The sequence below is a fragment of the Callospermophilus lateralis genome, chromosome 12, assembly GCF_048772815.1.
Source record: "Callospermophilus lateralis isolate mCalLat2 chromosome 12, mCalLat2.hap1, whole genome shotgun sequence".
Lineage (NCBI taxonomy): Eukaryota > Metazoa > Chordata > Mammalia > Rodentia > Sciuridae > Callospermophilus > Callospermophilus lateralis.
In genome coordinates, this window is record NC_135316.1 from 84,334,083 (window position 1) to 84,358,198 (window position 24,116).

The following is a 24,116-nucleotide window of genomic DNA, read 5'->3' on the forward strand; positions in this document are numbered from 1 at the left end:
CAATAATTATTATAGCCAAGGCCACCATATATCCTGATTTTCTAGGATGGAGATTTTGAATATTTTCTCTCAGTAAACAGGCACCCTGTTGCTTTTGAGTTTGAAATATTGGAGAGTCATTATGGTGATCAACCAATGGGTCTTCATCAGCTCCTGGAACGTAGAACTTAGTTCCCTGTAAATGCCAGTAGACTCTGCCACTTTCCTCTGGGATCTGAAACAGTTCCCAGAGAGGCTACCTCTTTTTTTGTGGGAGCAGATAGGTGCCTGTGTGGTAGACTTGTTTCTAACTCAATATGATTCCTAAGGTGTGCTTTTCAGAGGAAGAAGTGATTTAAAGTTATGTACGGGCCACAAAGCTTTCTAAGAATATTTTTGGCAGTCTGATAAAGAAGATACTGGCCCTGGAAGAGAGTGTTAGCCCTTGGGACACAGCCAGATGTTGGTGTACATAAATTTGAGGAGACAATGGCCTTCACTGTTACTATTCAAAGTGCTACTCACATTCTTTAATCGTCAACAAAAATTATTTCACTTTCAAGGTCTAGGCCGGTCGGAGGTGGAGTTGAGGGAGGGCTGTGACAGAAGGGTCTGGCTTGTACGGTGGAGGCAGGAAATTGTCCTAGTGTCCCATTAGGCGGATTCCCTGCTCTCTTCAGGGCGAAGGGCAGCGAGTGGCAGTGGGAGGCTGGAGGCAAAGCTAGGGTGTGCGTCACCTATGTTTTCCGGGCTGTCAGTCTCCCAGTGTACCCAGCTTTTCAGGTAGGGACGACCCCTCCCACGCAGAGCGGTTCGGGCGGGTGGGAAGGAGGGGCTGGGCTCCGAGCGCCCGCCCCTCCATCTATCACATGGCCGGAGAGTCACAAAAACAACAGCTTTGGCCAAGACCGTGACTTCAGGAAAGGGAACCCAGGCCCTCGCAGACAGCCCCCTCCCCATGGAGGACAGTTTTCTTGAATCCTTTGGGAGGCTGAGCCTCCAGCAGCAGCAGCAGCAGCAGCCTCGGCCGCCGCCCCCGCGGGGGACACCTCCGCGCCGCCACAGCTTTAGGAAACACCTCTACCTCCTGCGAGGCCTCCCGGGCTCGGGGAAAACCACACTGGCCAGGTAATGACAGCGGCCTGGGCGCTGGCGCGCGGGCCCGGGGCCACTGAGCACTCCGGTCGGGCGCGTCCCTGCCGGAGCCCCTAGCAACGAGCGGCCCCGGCCCAGGTCAGAGCCCGGGTCGCTGCTGTCGACCCTGGGGACCACCGCCGCCTCTGGCGCCCGGGTCTCTGAGAGGAGGGCGCTCGTCTTGTTTGTGTTTTCCGCTGCGCTTCCCGGGGAGTATGGATTTCGGCACTGCGCCTTGCGCCAGTCCCAGATGGCACCGGCCCCTTCCCCACCTCCGTGCCCGGCCTAGTGCCAGCCCGGCCGAGGCCGCCTTCGGCGCCCCAGCCTCCCCAACCCTGGGTCGGGGAGGCCGGCAGGGACTCTTCGGGAAAAACCGGTGGCTACTGCAGAGAAAACAGCCGGGCCGCCAGTTAGCGCGCAGGCAGCAGTCACAGTGCGTCAACAGGCGTTTTAACCCTAGCGCATAAACGAGAGGGTTGCGGGGGCTGGTGATCCGGGGCAGCAGTGGCCGTGGCCGGGGGCTTGTGGCCCGATTTGAAAACCTGGTGGATTCGGGCAGACTGTGTTGGCTTTGGCAGCTGTGAAGGAGCACAGGTGCACGGGGGAGGGGGGCTGACGGCGCCACCACAGACTGTAATTGACAGAGCCTTCACCATGGGCGCCCAAATTCGATTACTTGGGAATTGCGTAAGCTGCCCTCTTGGTACCAGGTCAGCGAGAATTACGCGGGCTTATCGCCTGCTGCCACCTTGCTAGGCCTACGCTCCAGCCTGGACTCCCATCACTCCCTGCCTTGCATTTGCTCTTCAGCAACGTTGAACTGTTTATCTCCCGTAAACCAAGCTGTTTCTCTCCTTGCCTTGGCTGACGCTGGCCTGCTTGCCTGGCTTGCCCTCCTCCTCCCTTTGCCCAACTGATTTCTATTAGCCTTTTAAAAATTCAGCTGCCTCACCCATCAGTAGGTGCTTGTCTTCAGGTCTCTTTGGCATCCTGTTTACAGCTCTGTGACTGCGCTTAGTTTTACACATGGTTTTGTTTATCCTTCTGTAAGTTTCTTGAATGTGGGGGCCATATCTTCTACCTCCATGCACATTGTCTAGCTCTTAATAGGTATTCAACCATCTCGTTGGAGAGATAAAGCTAGCCTTAGGACTTCAGAACTATTGAAGAATCAAGGTGGCCTACAGAGACATGATTTTGATGGTCTCTGGTAGTGATCTCAGGAGCAGGTCTGAATCCTTTGGACTTGAGGTCTGAATCCTTTGGACTTGAGGTGCTGTCCGTTTTAATTAGGATTCTGGCTGACTTGTGTAGTAGAAGTCTTTAGTTAAAGAATATTGCTACATCATAGATTAAAGGGATTGGTGATTTGTGGAGGGCCACTGGTACCTTTTTCAAAGACAGAGACATTTTCCAGAAGGTCCTCTGTGGCTCCTGCGTAGGCAGAGGATGGCAGTAGATTGGGAAACCTCCTTGGAACCCAGCAGAACTTTGTTGTTTTGTGATACAGCCATGGTTGGTATATCTGTTACCAACAATATATCTTCAGGGTGTCAAATCTTTAATTTCACTTTCATTTTGCTGGTCTGCAGTCTATCACACACTTAGTGTAAAAGGAGGAAGTAAACATTTTTGACCAGATTTCTTAACTATTGGGAAGGGAAGTAATATAATCAGAGGAAGATGCATAGAACTGAACATGAGAGTTTTGGACCTCACATTCCTCATCTGTAAAGTGAATGGGCTGGCCTGAGCAGCCTCTAAGATCCTTTCTGGCTCTGAATATCAGGATTTTGATTCCTGATTTGACAAAGCAAAAGACGCCAGGTAAGAGACCAGCTTGTTAAAAAGCATCTCTCTAGGGACAACTGGAGTGAGCACTGGCCTGGGAATCTGAAGAGTGTGCTTTAGATCCATTTTGTCACTAACTAGCTGGGCAATCACTTAGCTTCTCTGGTTCTTATGTTCCTTATATGTGACTACTAAGAGGTGATTAGTTTAGAGGATTTATTGAAGATCTTTCTGACTCTTAATTTCCACTTGTCAGACTTAGAAATGGTTTGCTAATAATGGCTAGGTAAAGAGCCTCTAGCCTTGGGAGTCAATATGACGTCATATTCAAATGCTGCCATTCACTGGCTCTGCTGTTCACTTAGCCCCTCTGAACCTCAGATTCCTCTCCTATTCAATGGGAATATCTGTTCTTTCTGCCTCAGAGGCTGTTGTGAAGATGAAATTTATGTGGAAGGACTTTTAAAACTTTAAAGTGACATAAATTTTAAGAGCTACTGTTCAAATTGTTGACCAGCTAAGCAAAATCTTCACTATGACTGGGGAGAAACCTGGCTCTGAAGTGAAGATTGCAGCTGGACATTGACTCTGACCTGTTTCATTGTGCTGAGCCTTGGCATTTCTGGGTCCAGAAGGGCCTTGGCACACTCTGGGCTAGGCCATGTATATATATGGGTAGTAAGCAAGGAGATAGGCCACCACTCCACAAGGAGGGAGGCCCACAGTGGGATCAGATGATGAGGAAGTCACAGATGTGGCCCAAAAGGAGCTGCTTTCCTACTTTTTTGGAGGGCAGGGGAGAGAAGAATGGCAAATTGTTTTAAAATACACATGTATAGAAAATAGATAAACTGTAAGATTATCTTATGTATTTATTGGATTCTGGGAAATTTACATTTTCTCTATATTATGTATTTTCCAAATTTTCTATAATAAACATGTATTTCTTAAAATAATAAAAAAATTTAAGAACTAATAAAAATCTTTTTGAAATTAGATTATGTCTTGTCTTCCAAATCAATGTTAGATTTATGTATTTTTACTTATATGTTTTTATAATTTAAAGTGGCTGGAATATGGAAAACATCTATTTAGATTCTTTGAAGTTTTTTTTTTTAAAGTTGGATTTATATGTTTTAAAAGTTTTTAAATACATCAGAGTATTAAAAATTAGTGTGCCCCCTAAAAATCTGTTTTATCACCTCTATTTTATATAAGCATTGTTTTAAAAATAGGTTTTTACCACTGACCTGTAAGTTCTACTTCCAGGAATTCATCCTAAGGAAATAATTGGACAAATGTGTGAAGATAGAGGAATGTTCATCACAGAGTGTATTTTTTGTGTTTGTGTGCAATAGAAACAATGTGAGACAACTTAAATATGCAAATGTAGAGGATTGGCTTATAAGTCATGCAGTCATTACTGGAAACTGATATATATTTGACCTATAAATATATTCTTCCCTCCTTTAAGTTAAAAAGTCTTTTATAAAGACAAACACACACACACACACACACAACACACACACAACACACACCCATCCCATTTCTGTTCAAAGAAAAAGGGCTGTATATATTTATTGAAAAATATCTGCTGATCGTTGTTTACATTAGTTAGTGGGATTATGTTCTTTACCTTCCAATGAAATTTCTGATTTTTCTACAAAATATATATTACATAGTAAATTTTTAAAGGTGAAAATTAAGGAACTATTAAGTAAAATGTTTTGTTTAATGACTTGGCTAGATAGAGTTGTATGACAAAGCTTTCATTACATAACCAAATAAATATATCATTCTCCATATAAAAAGGCTTTCCTAGGATAATTTTCAGTTGGACATAAACTAAGAAACTCTTTTGTCCATACGGAGTTGGATTTTTAATGACACTATATTTTATCTTTATTAATCTTATTAACATATGAATTGACACAGGGCACTTGATTGTTTACCTCAGTTTCTTTTTTATTAAAATTCGATTCATATTCTATTCATACATTTATTGTGAGAATTTTAGATACTATTGTAAACACAAACCCTATAATTATCTATGTGGAATAAGTATTGTGGAATTCATGTGCCTTATAAATACCAATTGTTGTTAATTATTAGTCACTAATCAATAATAACAAAGTTCACTGACTACTTACTATAAGACTATAGCACTTGTTTTATGAGGCATATAATAAATAAGGTTAAAAGAAGTCACCTACACAAGACAAATTATTATTAAATGATTTATTTAATAATAAATCATTATTAACAATAATTAGTTCCCGACTGTGGGTAACTATGGTCCAGTGGGGAAATGAATGGCAACATGATCAGGAGATGCATTTATGGAATCCACGGATTTGTTGGATTCTGGAAAATTCATATTTTCTCTATTTCATGTATTCTCCTAGCCTTGACTAAAGGGAGGAATATATTGGCTAGGTAGCCCAGAGCTGGACAAAGGAATAGAAAGAAATAAGGTTTCCAATCCCAAGACCCTTTTACTCTCAACAGATGATCCAAAACTATCTGTTTCCACAGCTGATGTGTCAAACTTACTTTGGATCTGTACCTGTCCTTTACTTCTGCCTTAGTGAAAGCTTCTGTGGATAAGCCTCTGTGCTTCCCATTCTGTGTGTGTGTGTGTGTGTGTGTGTGTGGTGTCAAATATCCCCATTTTGGTCATTTTTATCTTTTTAAAGTCACTGGTATTAATGACATTTATGTTGTTGTGCAGCCATCACTGCTACCTATTTCAGATTTTTTTAATCATCCCAAACAAAATCTCTGTGTCCATTAAACACTGTCACTCCCTATTCCCTCTCCCTCCTGGCAACCTCTAATCTACTAGCTGAGTCTATGCATTTGCCTTTTCTAAGTGCTTCATGTAAGTGGATCATAAAGTATTGTCCTTTTGTGTGTGGCTTATTTCACTTACCTTAATGTTCTCAAGTTTCATCATGTTGTGGCATGTGTCAGAACTTCATTATTTTATGTCTGAATAAAATATTCCATTAAATGGGTATACCTCTAAATTGTCCTTTTGAAATGGCTATAGTAGAGGATAGCCTTTTTTTTAATATAACCTTTTTTGAAAATTTAAAAGTCATCATTCTTTTATGTCAGTTTCCTGGATTTTTTAATCTTTACATATAAACTATGTAAACTTACATATAAACTATATGGGAACTATCCTTTGCAGTGTTCTAGTTCCTTTTGACACTATCACAAATGATTCATAATATGAATTTAGTTAGGCTTAAGGATGCTTGCTGTCAGCTGTCCTTTATCCTCAGTCACATCTCTGGATTAACACAGAATTTCTCATCAAAAGAAATACCTTTTAGTGTTTCTTGATAAGCCAGAGATGGAAGGAAAGATATACTTTGTAACCAAATACCCAGTGGAATGCAAGAGGCAATGAGAACAGGGGATTTTTTAGTTTAGCTAAAACTCCAAAGCGTACTCTGTTCCCCCATGTTCCTAGCTAGCAGGCCTGGACCATAGTGTTTTCTATGCATGAGATAAGGGCTCCCATTTAATAAAAGTAAAAGTAGAAAGTTTGGATTAATCCTAGTCTGTGTATTTCAAAATAGAGTATCAGGTGACATCTTAGATCTTTAGTCTCGAGATCTACTTGGAAAGTGACTACTAGCTGTTTATATTTGTTATGATTTTCCTAAGAGGGGTTCCAAGTCTCTTCTTCCCACTAATAAGATCCTTACAATACCCCTCTCTAGAGGTTAGGATGAATAAAGACTGTAAAATACTATATGTATTTTACAAAGAGCAAGAATATACAGTGCAAGGCTGGGGATATGGCTCAAGTGGTAGAGCGCTTGCCTAGCATGCATAAGCACTGGATTCAATCCTCAGTACCACATAAAAATAAAGATATTATGTCCACCTAAATCTAAAAAATAAATATAAAAATGTATACAGTGTAGTATGTGTTTGTAATCACTGAAAAGGCTGTGTCAGGAACAGTTGCCTAACACAGGAAATTCACCATCACCACATTCCTGGAGCTGTTGGGACAATGGAAGAAGACCCTGCTGAATTGGGACCATATAGTCCTGTAGGTGTGGATTATGATTTGAGAGGAGGTAGACATGGATGAAGAAATGAAAGAGAAAAAATATTTTTATGGGAAAAGATCAGGAGAAGTATAAGAAGCTCTCTTAGAATTCATCTAACTGAAGCCCAAGACATGAAGCTCTGAGAAGCCAAACATCTTGATCAAGGTCATAGGGATGAACTCTCCTTATTTCTAATCCAGAGCTTTGTCTTTGACATCAAGGAAGAGGCTAGTGGGAATGACCTGGTAAGGTAATGAGGTTGATTTTGATCTGGGTAATGAAAAAAGCACTTAAAGTCCCTATGAATGGTGCTAAGTTAACCTGGATTTCAACTGTCAGGGTAAGGAAGGTACATTTTATTGCTGTTCTTCAATATCAATAATATGTGTTTCTTCTAATTTTAAAAAAATATTACTTGGAAGTTAATTTTTTTTGTTAACATGTTATTGGGGTCTTGGGAGGAGATGAGATTAAGATTTTTTAATAAGTACTTGTATTCATCCTGCGATGTGTTGGGGAGAGATGTCAACTCCCAACTCCCAAGTATCTAAATCTGCTCACATGACAGGGTATGTATTACTCAACTTAGTTCCTTCCTAGCATTTCAATGAAATTTTCTCTATATAATGGCACCTTCCTAGGGCTATTTTGATGCTAGATGAACTAATGAAGAAATTATCTAAAAGGTACTAGGCTCTATGGGATTGAGGAAATAATATGATAAAGGAAAAACTAGTCTAATTTCTAATTGTTCCTTCATAAGGCTCTCTATCGGATCATGTATATGGCTTGGGGAGAAGGCTATCTGTTTTTATCAAGGTAAGAATCTGGGAAAGGGGAAGGGAGAAATGGAAAAAGAATAACTAACACAAGATTACCACAGGCTGACTATATGCCTGGTACTTTATAAACACTGGTTTACTGGATCTTCACAATATCCCTATGGTATATAGTAGTTGTTTTATTATATAGATGAGTACATTAGCATCAGGGTATCACATTTGATTCTGAAACTGAGAGTTTCATAATTTGAAGAAGTGATCTGACCTCACCAAAGATGTAACTTTCCAGTTATTTGGGAGTCCCCTTTAACTACAATTGTACAGCTAGGATCTTTCAGTATTTTCTACACATTTTAAGAATATGACAAAAGACAGGCTCAGAAAGGGGCTTTCTCAGCCATCGAGAGTAGCGTTTCTTCAGCATTCTTTGTCCTGTACCTTGACTCTCTTTTATTTATTTTTAATTTTACTAAACTGTAAGTTTCAGGAGATATAAGTTCCTTGAGATCAGATACTTTATTTTGAACAACTCCTAAAAGAAGGCCTGGCACATAGTAGGCATTCAGTAAATATTTGATGAATGGATTTGCTAATAAAAGGCAATGCTAGAAGCTTCCTAAGAGGTGGAAATTTGGCTTGGTCAGGATGACTCTTAAGAACAAAACCAAAAAGATTAGTGCGATAAAGAGAAATATAAAAGGATGAATGGGATGTGGAGAATAGCAAAGGGAATAAAAAAATTTTAAAAAAATTAAAAAGTCATTCATCTCAAACTTCACTTCGGGGCATAGAAAACTCTTCCTAAACACATGAAAATGTTTGATGTGCCAGCTTCTTCACCTGATAAAAAGGTCAAAGATAATTGCTGCCCCTGTAAGCAGCAGTTTTGAGAGCCCAGCTGGGTGCAATATAATCCCGGGGCTTGGGAGGCTGAGGCAGGAGGATGGAAAGTTCAAAGCCAGCCTCCAGAAAAACAAGGCACAAAGTTACTCAGTGAGACCCTGCCTCTAAATAAAACACAAAATAGGGCTGAGGATGTGGCTCAGTGGACAAGTGTCCCTGAGTTCAACCTCTGGTAGCCCTCCCCCACTGCCCTCTCCCCCTCCCCCACCAAAATAAAAAAAATAAAGAGCCCAGAGTTGACTTCTTCTGGACCGCTACTTTGTGTTGTGTGTAACTGATCTATGTATGGTATATTGGGAAAAGACAGCTTTAAAAAAGTACTGAGGTAGGTGTGCCCAATTCCTTTCTCAACTCTGAGCATGCCTGGATTAATCAACAGAACACAAACAGAGGAAACTTGTATCATTGCTAGATTGTAGAGAAGGGTTCTGTTCACATGCAAGATACCAAGAGAATTTCTGCTAGATAGAATGAAGTGGAACCACATTGACAAATGGCAGTGAAGCCTACCTGGGAGTTTGGTTTTGGATCTCATAAACATGCCCAACTTTCAGGGGTAAAGGCAAGAGTAAGCAGTAAGACAGACTGGGATCTCATCACTGCAGTCCCCTCAGTCTTTGTCTCTTGGTGACACTCATAGGGCTGGCAATGACTGAGGTGTCTCTAAGGACAGGGCTCAGCCCCAGGTGTGGTGGTTGGCACAACTGCAAAGTTCAGGCCATACCAGGCCTCATGGGAAATTTTCCACATGGTCTATAGCCATGGCTCTCTTCCTCTTCTCAGGCTACTCCCCAAAGCAAGTGCTGGGATCCAAGAAGAATCTTCACTTCCTGTCTCCATTAGGGGGATCTGAGGTTTGGTAAAATTCTCATTATACACAGATGAGAATTCTCATAGTTTAGGGCCCTGTAAAAATAATTTGCCTAATTAGGGCAGAAGAGCATAATATTTAGAGCCATTCATACATTTGCCAAATATTTATTACCTCCTATGTGCCTGCCATTCTTTTAGATGCTTAAACAGAAGACAAAAGGCAAAGATCTCTGCCTTCATAGAATCTATATTCTATCAGATAATTTTTTTTCTAAAGGAAAGAAGGCAATTTTAGACAATATCTGCTCTACTTTGTTGTCTCAGAAAACAAAGGACTCATTGGCTTTTCCTCTTGAGGAATATGTCCCCAGGAATGATCCACATGTGCACATTCATTGAATCTCATGATAGGGAAAAGTGCAAACAACTTAAATGTCACTGGAGAAAGGTTTAAATAAATGTGGTTTGTTTTTATAGCACTCAAGCATAATGGTTTAGTCTAGGGCTAAGGGACCAGAAGCCTGGGTTTTAAACCCAGCTGTACCACTCAGTGGTCTGTAACATGGGGATTAATAGCAGTACTTACCTCCCAGTTCTATTTGAGCATTACATAAGAAATTTTAAAGCTATTAGAATAGTTCTTGGCATATTTGATAAGCACTTAATGTTAGTTGTTTATTATTTTTCAGATAATGCAATACTATGTAGCAGTTAAAAGGAATGAACTAAGTTTGTATAGCAACATGAATAGATCTTAAATATGTAATGCTCCTTCATTTTTTCATTCAATAAATATTTATTGAGTGTCTACTATGTTCCAGGCAGTTTTCTAGGTACTTGGGATCACCAGTGACCAAAACAAAGATCCTGCCCATGTGGACCTTATATACCAGAGGTAGGGAAATGGATATAAAATATAAGGAAATTATATGTTATGTTAGGAGGTGATAAGTATTGTGGAAAGGGGGGATGAAGCATAGTAATGGTATTGGAAGATGCCCAAGTTAAGGTGAAGAGTTGGTTGAAATTTAAGCCAACAAAGAATGAGAAAATGTTAATGATTATCAGCTCCAGAAGGTGATAGTAGAGGTGTTTATTATTTCCTTTGCTTTTCTATAATTTAAAATTTTTGTCTATCTTGAAAAATTCCTATGGTTAAAAAAGATGAAAGAAAAATGATCAGGAGCCTGAAATATGAAGGGGGTTTACTAAGAAGCAGAATATTTAGAAAGAACGTAATGAGGTATATGTTTTTTAAAAAGATTCTAAAATAAATGTTGGAACTTTAAAGTCCAACAGAGATAATGATGAGCAGAATCAATGCAGAAAATCAAACAGTAACATAGAAAACAAAACATAAGAATAAATAACCAGAATAAGTAGAGATAAAGTAATAATTACAGATATAATAGAACATTTCTGAGTTGAAGACTCAGAAATGATAAATAAATTCAGGATCTAAAGGAATATCCTAGTAAGACTGTTGCAGAGGTTGTTGATTAAGTATCCTATCTTACCTAGCAACCCTATTTTAGTGTGCCCCACTATAAGATTACAGTTTTCAAAGCTACCTTGCCTCTTCCTGCCATGTGGAACATGTATGTGAAGGCTGGGAGGACCCTTTAAGAATCGTAGCTGCTGGCTAAGACAAGATGGTAGACTCTGGCTCCGTGTTGCTCATGTGTGAGTACATGCACTTTCTCAGATCTGTAAGAGCTCCCTGAGGATGTAACTAATACCCATGTGCCCTGACTCCATGTAGACCGAAGTCAAATTCCAGCAGCTACACATCCAAGCTATGTAAATTTATACAAGTTATTTAAGCTCTTAAATCAATAGTTTATCTATAAATTGGAGAATATATTTACTTCATAAAATTGTTACAAAAGTTGAGGAGAGATACTATAAACCAAACTTTGTTTAGTGCTTAGCAGTCTTGAAAAGAAAATTTATTGGAACAACCAAACCATCCATGAGTTGAATTAAAGGCAAGAATCATAATGTCTTTTTATTTGATTTTGTTTAGGCATGGCTCTCAACAAAATAAGACAGGAAAGTAAATTAGAAGTATAAATTTTATAAAGGAAAGATTCTCAATTGTTGAATATAATTGAGAAAAGAAAATACTGAAAAGAAATGATCAAGTTGTGCTCCACACATTAATCTTAGTCAAGTGAAAGAAAAAGTACAATAATAGACCTAAATATACGTAATAATTTAGTATATAATAAAAAGTATTTCAGAACGATGGGGAATGTGGGATTTATTAAGTCAATAGTTTTGGGATAACCAGATCACCATGTGGAAAAAAATACATCCTTGGGGCTGGGTTTGTGGCTCAGTGGTAGAACACTCGCCTAGCATGTGCGAAGCCCTGGGTTCGATCCTCAGCACCACATAAAAATAAATAAATAAATACATACATACATACATAAATAAGTAAAATAAGGGTATTGTGTCAACTACAACTAAAAAAATATTTTAAAAATACATCCTTAATGAATGCTACATACCAACATAATATTGTAGATGGATTGACAAGGAAAATGTAATAGTATGTATATATTTTTACATAATTTGGGGATGAGAAAGACTGTTCAAAATTTACCATCAAAGGCAAAATTTGAAAGTAAAAGATGTGACTAGACAACATTTTAAAAATAATCAACTATATGTTAGAGATTATTATAACCAAAATTAAAAACTGCTACACTCAATAGGAAATTGTTACTCAATAAGAAAGATAAATCTCCCAATAAAGATGAAATTGTAGATCACAAAAGCACATCTCCAAATGACTAACACATAACAAAAAAATAATTAGTATTGTTAATTAAGACATCTCAGTGCCTAACCTCAGAGCACTGAAGAAAATTATGGGACATCCATATAAATAAGTATAATTTGCTATATCATTAAAATGTTGCATGGAGTAGGAAATAATGAGTTGAAATGAAGATATATTGAGATATATATCTAAATTCTTGAAAGAAGACCAAAATGTTGGGCTGGAGTTATATATAGTTCAGTGGTAGAGCACTTGCCTAGCATGTGTGACGCACTGGATTTGATTCTCAGCACTATGTATAAAACAAATAAATAAAGGTCCATCAACAACTAAAATAATTTTAAAAATGTTAAAACAATTATTAGTTTTAGATGGAGGAATATAGGAACATTCCTTTTTTTTATTTTTGCACTTTTCTGTTTCAAATTTTTCTGCTGTTATATTTATTTGCTAATTAGAAAATTAATGTATTTTAAAATCTTTATAGATAAAGACGTGTGTCAGCTTGAAGGGTAACTACTGGTCAAATTTAGAATAATTTGAGCATCATAAAGAATAATGATGGTAAGGATTATAAAAGAGAAGAAAGAAAGCGTTTTTTTGTTTTTTTTTTTTTTTAAACAAGACAATGCTACCTAGTAAAATAGAAGGAAGGACAACATTAGAAAATAAAAACTCTGCAATTCCCAGTATGGTAATTGATTCAGGCACCCAAGCATCAGAACAATAGATGTACAAACCATTGAGGGAAAGTGGCTGAAGAACAGAACGTTCCATAATCTCACAGGTTCATACCCACACAGTACTTACTATGACAAGAGAAGTGACACACTTCTATAATAGAGAGGTTGGGCTGATACCACCTTTTAGCCAACTGCTCAAACTTAGCATGATGGGACAAGCTGCCATGTGTAATCAGAAGTACATTAAAGTCACCTTTGAACTTTCCTTCCCAAAATGTATAACCTGGTAATAATCATGTGGAAATAACTAGATAAGCCCAGAATGTGGGGGGCATTCTCAGGACAACTAATCTGGACTCTTCAAAAAGGGAAACCTAAATGGACCCCAGGACAGTTCTGGATTAGAAGACCTTACTGAGACGTAATAACCAAATATTTGAAACTTACGAAAGATTTTTGGGACCACCAGGGAAATTTGAAAAATTAAATATTTAACATTGTGAATTAAAGTTAGTTTTTAGATGTGATAATGATATTGTGGTTATGTAAGAGAATATTTTTAGGAGATACTTGATAAGGAATGTAGGAATAAAGTATCATGATACTGCAGCTTATTTTCATATGGTTCATCAAAAATACATATTTGAGAAACATAAAATAAAAGGCAAAGTGTTAATTTCTGGTGATTGTAGACAAAGGTTAAACAGTGTTCATTGTATTGTTTTTTAACTCATTTGTATAGGTTTCAACATCTCCCACGTAAAAAGTTGTGGGGAACAATAATTCAGGTGGAAACTAAAATAGGAGAGAAAAACGGTAGAATAAATGAGACTTAAGAGACACAGTGACCAGATACGATGTGTGGCTCTCCTTTGCCTCCTGATTCAAACAAAGCAACTCTAAGAAAATGTTAAGAGACAACCAGGGAAATAGGAGCACTGATGGGATATTTGATGAAATTAAATATGAAATAGATGACAATAAGATTGACCAGATGATGATAATTGCTGAAGCTGTGTCATAACTACTTGGGGATTGATTATCTTATCCTGTCTACCTTTACGTGTTTGAAAACTTCCATAGTAATATCATATAGTACTGTTGGCCTTTCTCAGTGAGTGAGTGAGTGACTGAATAGATATCTGAATATCTCTGTGGTTCTCTATTGTAAAGCAAGGAATTATAGAAGGATGACAAATTATGAAATGTAGATTAGTACCTGAGTTTCTCTCATAGTAGTGATTTTAAGTGAATTGTGTGGGGGGAAGGGGGCGATGAAGGTTACGTGGAAGTAATTGTCTCTCTATTTTTTTCCTTTTCTTTTATTTTCATTCTCTCAATTTCCCTAATGCATGAGGCTCCTGACCACCAGAAAGCTAGCGCTGGGGCATTATCCTCATCACTTCTGAAGCTGATGGAATGGTATTTATTGCTTCCACTTAAGTTTGAGAATCTCAAGGTTGTCTATTTAATCAGTTTTGTATTTAGCTAGTGAAGTTTTTATTTCCTGCATTTTCAAGATGCTACTATGGCCGCTGGTGCTAATTTAACATTTAGGTAAAGACAAAACATGATTTTGAAGGAAGGAATGGTCATTTAGGAACATCATACAGAAAAAAAAAAAAAAACCCATATGAGCCACAATGGTGAAAAACATTCAAGATTTTTTGCCTGCCTGTTTGGAGGACTGTAGATGCAACCTAGGAAACAATGAGAAGGTCATCTTGCCCCATAATGGTCCTGAACAATTTAACTTACTGTAAGGTAGAATTCTGCAATAAAGAAGGGCAACAGTTTTATATTTTGTTTTCTAGAAAGGAATAAGAATTGAAATAAAACAAAACATGAATTGGACACCTATATGCCTTAAAGGAAATGTTAGAGAGTATTATCTTCCAGTTAACAGTGTGAGCTATAAAGAGGGAAACAAGAGTAGATAAGGATATACATATGAAAGGAAAATTTAAATTCCAAAGACGTTTTACAAACCAAACCAAACCTATGGGTGGTAGACTTAATAGGAAAACAAATGAAACCAGACTTAGAAGGAATATTACATCTGGGACCAAAAAGGAAAATCAACCAATTTCCATAGTTGCTTAGTACACAAGGAAGATATATACTGTTATTTCACCTCTGAACATAGCTTTCATTACTTAGACTGAATAATATTGGTGAAAATAATTTTAAAAATTTATAGTGTTTGCAAATATAAACACACCTTAAAAAATATTCATATCTGAAAATGCATCTACTGTTACCCTTAAATTTTTTCTAAGATATCTTTAACAATATTTGTTTGTATTGGAGGTTAAGGTTTGGACTTAGACTTTTCGGTTTGAATATCCTTAAAGTCAATAATAGACAATTATTATGGAGACTATGAATATTTGTTTAATTCAGTCCTTTTTCTACTTCTCCCTTCTCTCTTGCCACTTTTTACATCTGTGGTCAACTAAAAGTTGCCACATTTTCTTTGCTCCCCCTTCCCTCCAGAAGTGGAAAATATTTTTCTGCCCTTTTAATGCAGGCTAGCAAAGTAACTAGTTTGGACCAACGCAGTGTTGTGGAAGCCTAGTAGAATGCACTCCTGCCCTCTTGCAATGGGCCTGTCTGCAAAGAGGCCTTGGTCAGCCTCCTTGAGGATGAGAAGCCAGGTGGAACAAGAGCTAGCCAACAGCCAAGAGCACCAGAGGCCTGTGGGAGGCCTGCTTGGACCCCTCTGAGCTCCTCTGCCCCTGCATTGCAATGACTCATTGTAGTTGTATGAGTGACTGGGCAAGACCAGCAGAACTGCCACGTTTAGCCCAGCCCCAGTGCTGATCCCAAAATAAGTTCATTCCCTATTCTACACAACAGACTTCCAGCATCTGAGGATAAGTACTAGGAATCACTGCTTATCATTTGTTTTCACCTTAAATAGCCCAGATTCTTTGTCGATCTTTGCTCCTCTGACATGGTTTCCATGGTTAGTGGACCTTATATTTACTTGGTCACTGTTCTCTGGACTTTGCTCAGCTTATCAAATTTCTCTTTGAATTTGTGGTACTCAGAATTGAAACCGGTGTTTCAGATGTGATTTGCCACTTTTAGTCTCATTTCCCTATAATTCCTTACTCCTCACAGGCCCTGAAGCGTTCGCTTCCTTCTTATCTTACCCCCCATGCTCTCAGCCCTTTCCGCAAGATGTGAAATTGTTTTCCAGCTCCTAAGGTCCAAGTGAAATGTTGCCTCCTTTGCAAGACTCTTATCAGAACTTGTTGCTCCTGCTCCCTAGTGTCTGGTTGGTATAGCTTTTTCCATAGTGTGCCACACTAGCTGTGGGAGGTTTAGCTCCTTGGCTAGTAGGCTGTGCATTCTTGATAGCAGTAAGTTTATTTCTGTGCCTTAACACTTTACACAGCATTTGGCACATGTTAAGAGCTCAATAAATGTCTAACAGGTTGACTAATTAATAGTCTTTGGATATTAAAATACATTCTCTTAGAGCCTACATTTTCCCCACAAAGGTATCTGTCAAGAGAAACTGTGAGATTGCTATTGAAATCAAGATATCATGTCTGTTGAGTTTTCCTGAGTATCACCATAGCCCATTGAGAAGGAAAATATACTTGGTTTGGAATTACCTTTTCAACTCCCTATGCTTCCTTCTGTTATACTTTCTGAAGAATTTTTGCCAGAGATGTTTGTTTGCTATTTCTGGAAAGTGTATTTTACTCTTTCTTTAATATTGAAGCATTTGCTTTATTTTGTCTTTGTCTTTCATCTATTGCAATACCCAAAAGATTACTGCATGTATGTACTCCAGTGTATTTTTGTTACTATAGCATGTAAACAGTCTGGGTTGGGTAAATGTGGCCTTGTTGTTATTATTACTAACAAAATAACAGTACTTTACATTTGTAAAGTGCCTTATCCTTTATAAAAATATTTTTCCCATTACAACCCATTTGTCTTACCAAAAGCTCATTTTAGTAGGTAGGGATTGTAATCTGTGTTTTACAGTTAAGAAAACAAGCTTAGAGAGATGAGACCACATGACTGGATAGTGGAAGAGTCAAGAATTAAATCTAGCTCTGGGAGAGCAACTCAGGTGCCATGAATAACCTGCAGTTCCATATTCTTTCTGGATTGAGATATTTTTTTCTTAAAAAAAAATAGAAAAAGAACTGAATAGCTCTGCTTTCTTTTTGCATCTTCTGCTCTTGTCTTTCTCCAATCTTTCCCCCATCCCTAACTTGTATAGATATCTTCTTATTCTGAGCATGGTTGTTGTGACCATATATTTTCTATTTGCCATTAAGTCTGTTTGGAATGGAGAGACATTCTGGCAAATGCTATAGGGACAGAGGAAGGGCACACACACTTGTGTGCCAGTGTCAGGTGCTGCACTAGGTGTTTCCCCTGTTATTATCTCATTAGCATCAACTTTTACAGACAAGGAAAGGAGGCTCAGTGAGCTTCCCAGTTACTTCCTGGTGTAATACCCACCTTCCACCAAAAAGTTGTCCAAGGATTTCAAATGGAAACATCTTCTCTTTGGAGTTTGTGCAGTACATATCACCCCCTTTTTGTTTTATTTTGTTGTATTAAAAGAGGTGCTACATTATGGCTTTCCCTTTTTGTCTGTGCTACTTTCATATTTAGACCCAGAGTGGTAGAGATGAGGAAGGCATGGGGAATATTTGGTTCACCTCTTTTCCTCTCTTGTGCTTTTCTCCATTTGGTTTAGGTCATTGCTAAAATGTAAATATGTTACTTAATAGGATAGTGCACACACATCACCTTTAGCCACAACTCATATCTCAGCAAGAACTAGTTTCTCAGATGGGGCCTCAGGGTGGGGCAAGAAGCAGAGAACAGAGAACAGAACTCCAGGGAAATGGGACAGGTAAGAGTTTAGGGAAGGGCTGAACATGGGGCATGGCGCCCATGAGCAGGTCTCAGGAGGATGCTGGTGCCTTGGAAAGGAATGGTCATGGAGGATGGTGTCCAACAGGAAAGACAGCCAACACACCCTCAACTTAGCCTCCAAGTTTCACCTTGAGTCAGTCCTGGTTGCCTCAGCAGGCAGTGGTGGTGACCAGCAGCCCCTTAGCTTCAAGGGTTGGCAACACTCACAAAACGCCTCTCAGCCCTTTCTTGACTCCAGTTAGGGGAGATGCCTTCCAGAGATGATAAGCATTTCTCTTTTTTAAATTGAAGTTCAACAACTCAAAACCTGGTGGTCTCAGTATTATAAAATGCTAAACATTAGAGATGGAAGGAAATCATTTCTACCATGAATATGCATATAATAAAAAAAATCCCTCTTTCATTTCTCCACTTTCTAGACAATTGCAACATGACTTTCCCAGGGCCCTGATTTTCAGCACGGATGATTTTTTCTTCAGGGAAGATGGTGCCTATGAGTTCAATCCTGACTTCCTGGAGGAAGCTCATGAATGGAACCAGAAAAGAGGTGATGAATTCCTTTCCAAACTCCCGGGAATCCCTGTTGTGTGCATAGACTGTAGCTGCTTTAGAATGAATATGTTTTATGGAAGGAGCTTAATCAAAAGTTCTGCTGTTCCCCCCCACCCCCCAATCAGAATTCGAGAGTATAATAACATCTCTAGATTCCATACGAAAATTACTGATAATGGGTTCTGAAATAGGTGGCAATAAATTGTGTAATGAGGACGTCTTATAACAAAAAATGACGAGATATGGATTTCGCTCACCCTTTTCTGATTGTTGCTTGTTGTTCACTGTTATGTAACATTGTATTGCAGCAAGAAAAGCAATGAGGAGAGGCATATCCCCCATTATTATTGATAATACCAACCTCCACGCCTGGGAAATGAAGCCCTATGCAGTCATGGTAGGAAGAAATGTTCTGAATTTTCAGTTGTGGACATTTTGTGAGAAAGTTGAAACATTGTTCTTTCCTTTTTTTCTGATCTTCCATGATATCACATTTACTAACAGTAGTTCTTTCAGGGAGCAGGTGAAGTTTTATTTTTTCTCTGTTCAATGGCTGAAATTTGCTGAGATGTTTCTCTCATCTCAGGGTACAATTTTTACATAGTCCTTGGTAAATAATCATTTCTTTGAATTATTGATAGTTTTTCAGTCTTGGATATTTTCCACACAGAGGGGCACTCACTGAAACTTACAGGGAAATACAAGACTAGATGATGCACTAGCAGGGTTACAGGTCCTCCCTTGGCCAGCTGGGATTTCAGCACAGTTTACTGTTGTTGCTGCCTGAAGTTCCAGGGCAATAGGATTGTTTTGTTTAAAAACAGATTTGGCATCAAATGATAACCCTATGAAGGTAGTAGAGTACAAATATAAACATATAACTCAGGTCTCCTTTCTGATCTTTTTTCAGACATACATTGTCTCTTATGCTAATAATTTTTCACTCCCTAGTGGATAGAAGAAGATCCACAAACCTACAGGGTGGGGCAGGAAGCAGACAGTTAAGTATTATTCTACTTATGTCACACAAAATTCCCACTTTTAATTTTGAGATGAATGTCTCCCACACTGGGCTCCAAATTCTATTTTTAGGCTTCCTTTACCTTTGGAGCAAAATGGCATACCTACAGGTGTGATTTTTCTCTAATGATACTTTAATCAGTTCTACTTTGGCCCAGACTGTGGGACTTGCATAAATGTATTAAAGAATGAACATCAACTTGGTGGTTACTTCAGTTTATGATTGATAGGCTGGAAATGAACAGGGCATTGAGGAGTCCAATGAATTCAGGCACAACTCAAAACCTGGAGTTGGGCATTAACTGAGAGTGACTTCTGGGAAGTAACTTTATTTTTCATTTTCACTCACCCACAGCTATTTAGCCAGCCCCAGAAATTGTTTTCAAGGTATGACAGTTGAATCCTTCCCTAATTAGAAGTGCCCAAAGAATGAAGAAATCTTTAAATTTATACATTAATTACAAATAATATTTGGACATATTTATGGAGTGTAGAGTGATGTTTCAGTACATGTATACAATGTGTAATGATCACCTCCAGATGTTAAGGTCACCCATCATCTCAAATATTTGTAATTCATGATGAGAACATTCAAAATCCTCTCTTGTAGCTATTTTTACATATTAATGCCCTTCTGTGTAATAGTACATAAGAACTTATTCATCCTACCTACTTATCAGGAAATTGTTTTACTGACCTTTGTTCATTCTGTATTTCACAACAGAGCAAACAAAAGTGACAACAGAAAGTTCAGTTTGAGATAAAGCAGTATTTGATTTATGAGTACAAAGAATATTTGGATAGTTATATGGGAACTGTAGTAGTTTTCTAAACTCAAGGGAATGGGACACAGTGCTTGGGGTCAAACTATATTATATAGCAGGTAGAGCTATTTTTGGAGGGAAAATTATGTAATACATGTGGAAATTACTTTTATTTCATGAACTATGTTTCTGTGACAATGATTTTCTAAATCAAGCCATGAGGAAAAGGACAAGGTATTTGGCGGAAATAAATCTACATTGCTCACACCTGTGTTTGGGACATTTTAAATTAGTTCAGATCTACTTTTAAAAGTGTTAAATTCCTCCATATTAGATAAAATTGACCAAAATTTATCACTGGGAAGCATAATGTAATCTGAGAGTGGCTAAGTATGGTAATAAACCAATTGTATTCAGATAAATTAAGGCATTGGATTACTGGTAAAACAAAAGGAATTTAGAAAAGATTTGTAGTAAATGTTAATGGCAGCATAAACATTCCCAAACAAACATACTGTGTCTTCAATGTTTTATGTACTTTTGAAAAATCAGGCACTTGAAAATAACTATGAAGTTATATTCCGAGAACCTGACACTCGCTGGAAATTCAACGTTCAAGAGTTAGCAAGGTACTTCTTTGTTTTTCTAGTTCCTCATTATGTATCCTGCTATTTTCAGGTATTTCAGACCGAACAAAAGAATCTTTTCAGGCTGGAAATGGACTGGTAGTTTTCAGGCCAGAAATGGTAATTCTTGGAAATTGATAACTTTGGAAATATTATATGTGAAGATGTTAGTTTTGGGTCAGTTTTCTAATATAATGCTAAATGCAACATATTGGCTTGGACTTGATCCTTTAAAAGGACTTATTTAACATTCTGCTAAATTGCTTCTTCATTAATGAACATTTAAAAGCACTTTCCTTTGCATGGGATTGCACACGTTGATTGTGTTTTCTGCATTTAGACTAAATAAAAATTTTTAGATGTTGAACATTGTGTAGTTCATTTATGGTTTAGATGCTGCTTCTAACTTACACAGCAATAAATGTCCAAATAGTACTAACTTGACTTTGAATGCATGAGTTCTGATATTTGCTCTTTGTGTCATTTGATGTCAATATAATAAAGTTAACCAGTGAGATTGGAATTGACTTTTTTTAGGATTAAGGCCAGTTCATCTTTTGGTTATAAGATGTTAAGGTCACCCATCATCTCAAATATTTGTAATTCATGATGAGAACATTCAAAATCCTCTCTTGTAGCTATTTTTACATATTAATGCCCTTCTGTATAAGGGCATTAATTTCCCTTTCCAACATGGCTGTGATTCACCTCCATCAGGAGTGCCTGAAGTGTTAAACTGTAGTTCATAGACTCTATTCTGTAGTCGAAATCTTTGGTAATAATTATACTTCTAATTATATGCCCAACTGATTCTTGTGCCTACTAGTTTTTTTTTTTTTTTTTTTTTTTTTTAATGTGTGTGTGTGCTGGGTATTGAACCCAGAGCCTTGTATATACAAGGCAGGCGCTCTACCAACAGCTATATCTCCAGCCCTGTACCTACTAGATTTTAAGATTGTTTTAGTAAGCATTGTTTAACTGTACTGGGGACTAGTTGACCTGAAACAATGATATTAACTGGCGAATATGTTATTGAAAAAAATCTCATGGTGTTCTTCATATTTTGATGCACATGATTGAGATTACCAAAAACAAAACATTTATGAAGCCAGCCTCAGGATATTTTGGGGGTGTATAGGGCAGAAGAAAAACAGGAGCAGAGCCTGAGAGATAACTGAATAGCAAAATTTTATGTTTTGCCAGAGATATCCCCAGGACGGAGAGTGTACTATCTATGCAATGCAGGACTTGTAAAGCACAAGTAATTCATTTTGATATTCTGCCTTAACTACATATTTGCATTTTTTTCATGTAGAAGAAACATTCATGGAGTCCCAAGAGAAAAAATACACCGAATGAAAGAACGGTATGAACATGATGTTACCTTTTACAGTGTACTTCATGCAGAAAAACCAAGCAGAATGAACAGAAACCAGGACAGGAATAATGCATCGCCTTCCAATGGTTCAAGATACTGGCATTCCTACACAGAGTTTCCAAACCGGAGGGCTCATGGCAGCTTCACAAATGAGAGCTCCTTTAGCAGAAGGGGTGGTTGTCACCATGGATATTAGAGGCCTATCTTACAGCCATTCCTAATTTTCCTAAATAAGTTTTTACTTCAATTTTTTGGTATTTATTCTTTGTTTAGTTTTAGCCAAAACTCCAATTCCAGTGTAAATAGTTGAACCCAAAAATTCCTGTGCAGAGGTCATTATATTCATTATCTTCAACAAGCATTTGTTAAGTGCACCTGTACACATGGTCTGATGCTGGGAATTTTTCAGATTTGATTAAAATTTTGCTCTAAGGGAAAGAATTAATTTGAACCTGAAGTCTAAGAACATACCTAAGAACGTGATCAATTAGTTGCATAGGTTCATAAATAAAACAAAGTGTTTATATTATATATAAGCTTCAGTACCACTTTGTCTGAAGTAATCCATTTATTTTTTCAGGAAATTCATCTCCACCGGGAAAGTTGGAAGGGTTAGGGAGAAGGGAGAGGCAGAAAAGGTTTTAGTGCTATTCCTACTTTGATAAACTATGTATTTTAAAAAGTGAGATGTGTGACTCCAATGATACTGATTTTTCCTTGAAACAAACAGAAAACATACATATATGTAAGGAAATACTGCCTTTAAAGTGATCACTTTGGGAAGTATTCCTTTATTCTAATGATGAATCACTGTTAAAAATGTCAAATATTTAATAGCTATACAAGTTGAGGAAAATCAGTGTTATTTAAAGTCACACCTTGTGTTTAACTACTTTTTTCAACAGGATTAAACAACTTTTGGCTGTTGTCTATTAGTGTAAATAAAATCTGACTTCATAAAACAGCAATTTTTAAGAGATCTAATTTCTAAAATTATGCTTATAGATGTGTGTAATTAGTTGGCAGCCCAAATGTTTAGCTGTGCAAAGAAATAAAGCAGCCCAGGATATAGATCATGCAAGGATATGTAAAAGCCATGCTCACTGGAGGATGAGTAGTCTTCATGTTTTCCGTGGTGTTATTTATCTGTGAATCCAAATTAAATTCCAACAGGTTGGAATCAGATTAATTTGGTGTGAGACCATGACAGACAAGATCATGTAGGATGTATGCTGTTTATTGTTGGCCAACAGCTTCTTTTTTCTGGTGTTCTGTGAAATATAATTTTAAGTGTCTTATATAATGGTGCTTTTATGGTTATTAAAATGGCATATTGTATTGTGTTTATATGAATTTGTCATTGAGTTTTTTTTTGGCTCAACAATAAAAAAATTTACCTAAATCTCAAGAAATTCAGTCATGCAATAACTATATCATATGCTTATTTACTAATCTTCTCTAATATTAGGCATAAATGTAAAGACAAAAGCAGTCTTATATTTTCTTGCTTATCTAAACCTGTGCACATTAGATGATTTTCCTTTAATATACCCATTATCTACTACCGTTAATCTACTCAACATCTTGTCAACTACCAGCAATGTGTCTGTAATTTTTCTCTGTAATATTTTTTTTAAAAAATACACATTTATTTATTTATTTTAGGTGTAGATAGACACAATACCTTTATTTTTTTATGTGGTGCTGAGGATGGAACCCGGGTCCCGCCTGTGCTAGGCGAGCGCTCTGCCACTGAGCCACAACCTGAGCCCTGTAATATTTTTTTTTTTTAAATATTTGTTTTAGTTACAGTAGGACATGATACTTTATTTATTTATTTTTATGTGTTGCTGAGGATTGAACCCAGCCTCACACATGCTAGGCCAACACTCACCGCTGAGCCACAACTCCAGCCC

The 24,116-nt window shown here is 37.8% G+C and overlaps 1 protein-coding gene across 2 annotated transcripts; it reads left to right on the forward strand.

The window, feature by feature from the left end:
- Positions 1 to 836: 836 nt before the first annotated feature.
- Positions 837 to 23,602, forward strand: N4bp2l1 (NEDD4 binding protein 2 like 1). Of its 2 annotated transcripts, XM_076872709.1 has the most exons (5): positions 837 to 1,107; positions 18,280 to 18,407; positions 18,721 to 18,809; positions 20,749 to 20,825; positions 22,138 to 23,602. In XM_076872709.1, the coding sequence occupies exons 1-5, from the start codon at positions 938 to 940 to the stop codon at positions 22,394 to 22,396; spliced, it is 723 nt and encodes a 240-aa protein (XP_076728824.1). In that variant the 5' UTR covers positions 837 to 937; the 3' UTR covers positions 22,397 to 23,602. The 2 variants fall into 2 exon arrangements, with proteins under 2 accessions (XP_076728824.1, XP_076728825.1); XM_076872710.1 differs by lacking the exons at positions 20,749 to 20,825; positions 22,138 to 23,602 and adding an exon at positions 20,875 to 20,942.
- The last annotated feature ends 514 nt before the right edge of the window (positions 23,603 to 24,116 follow it).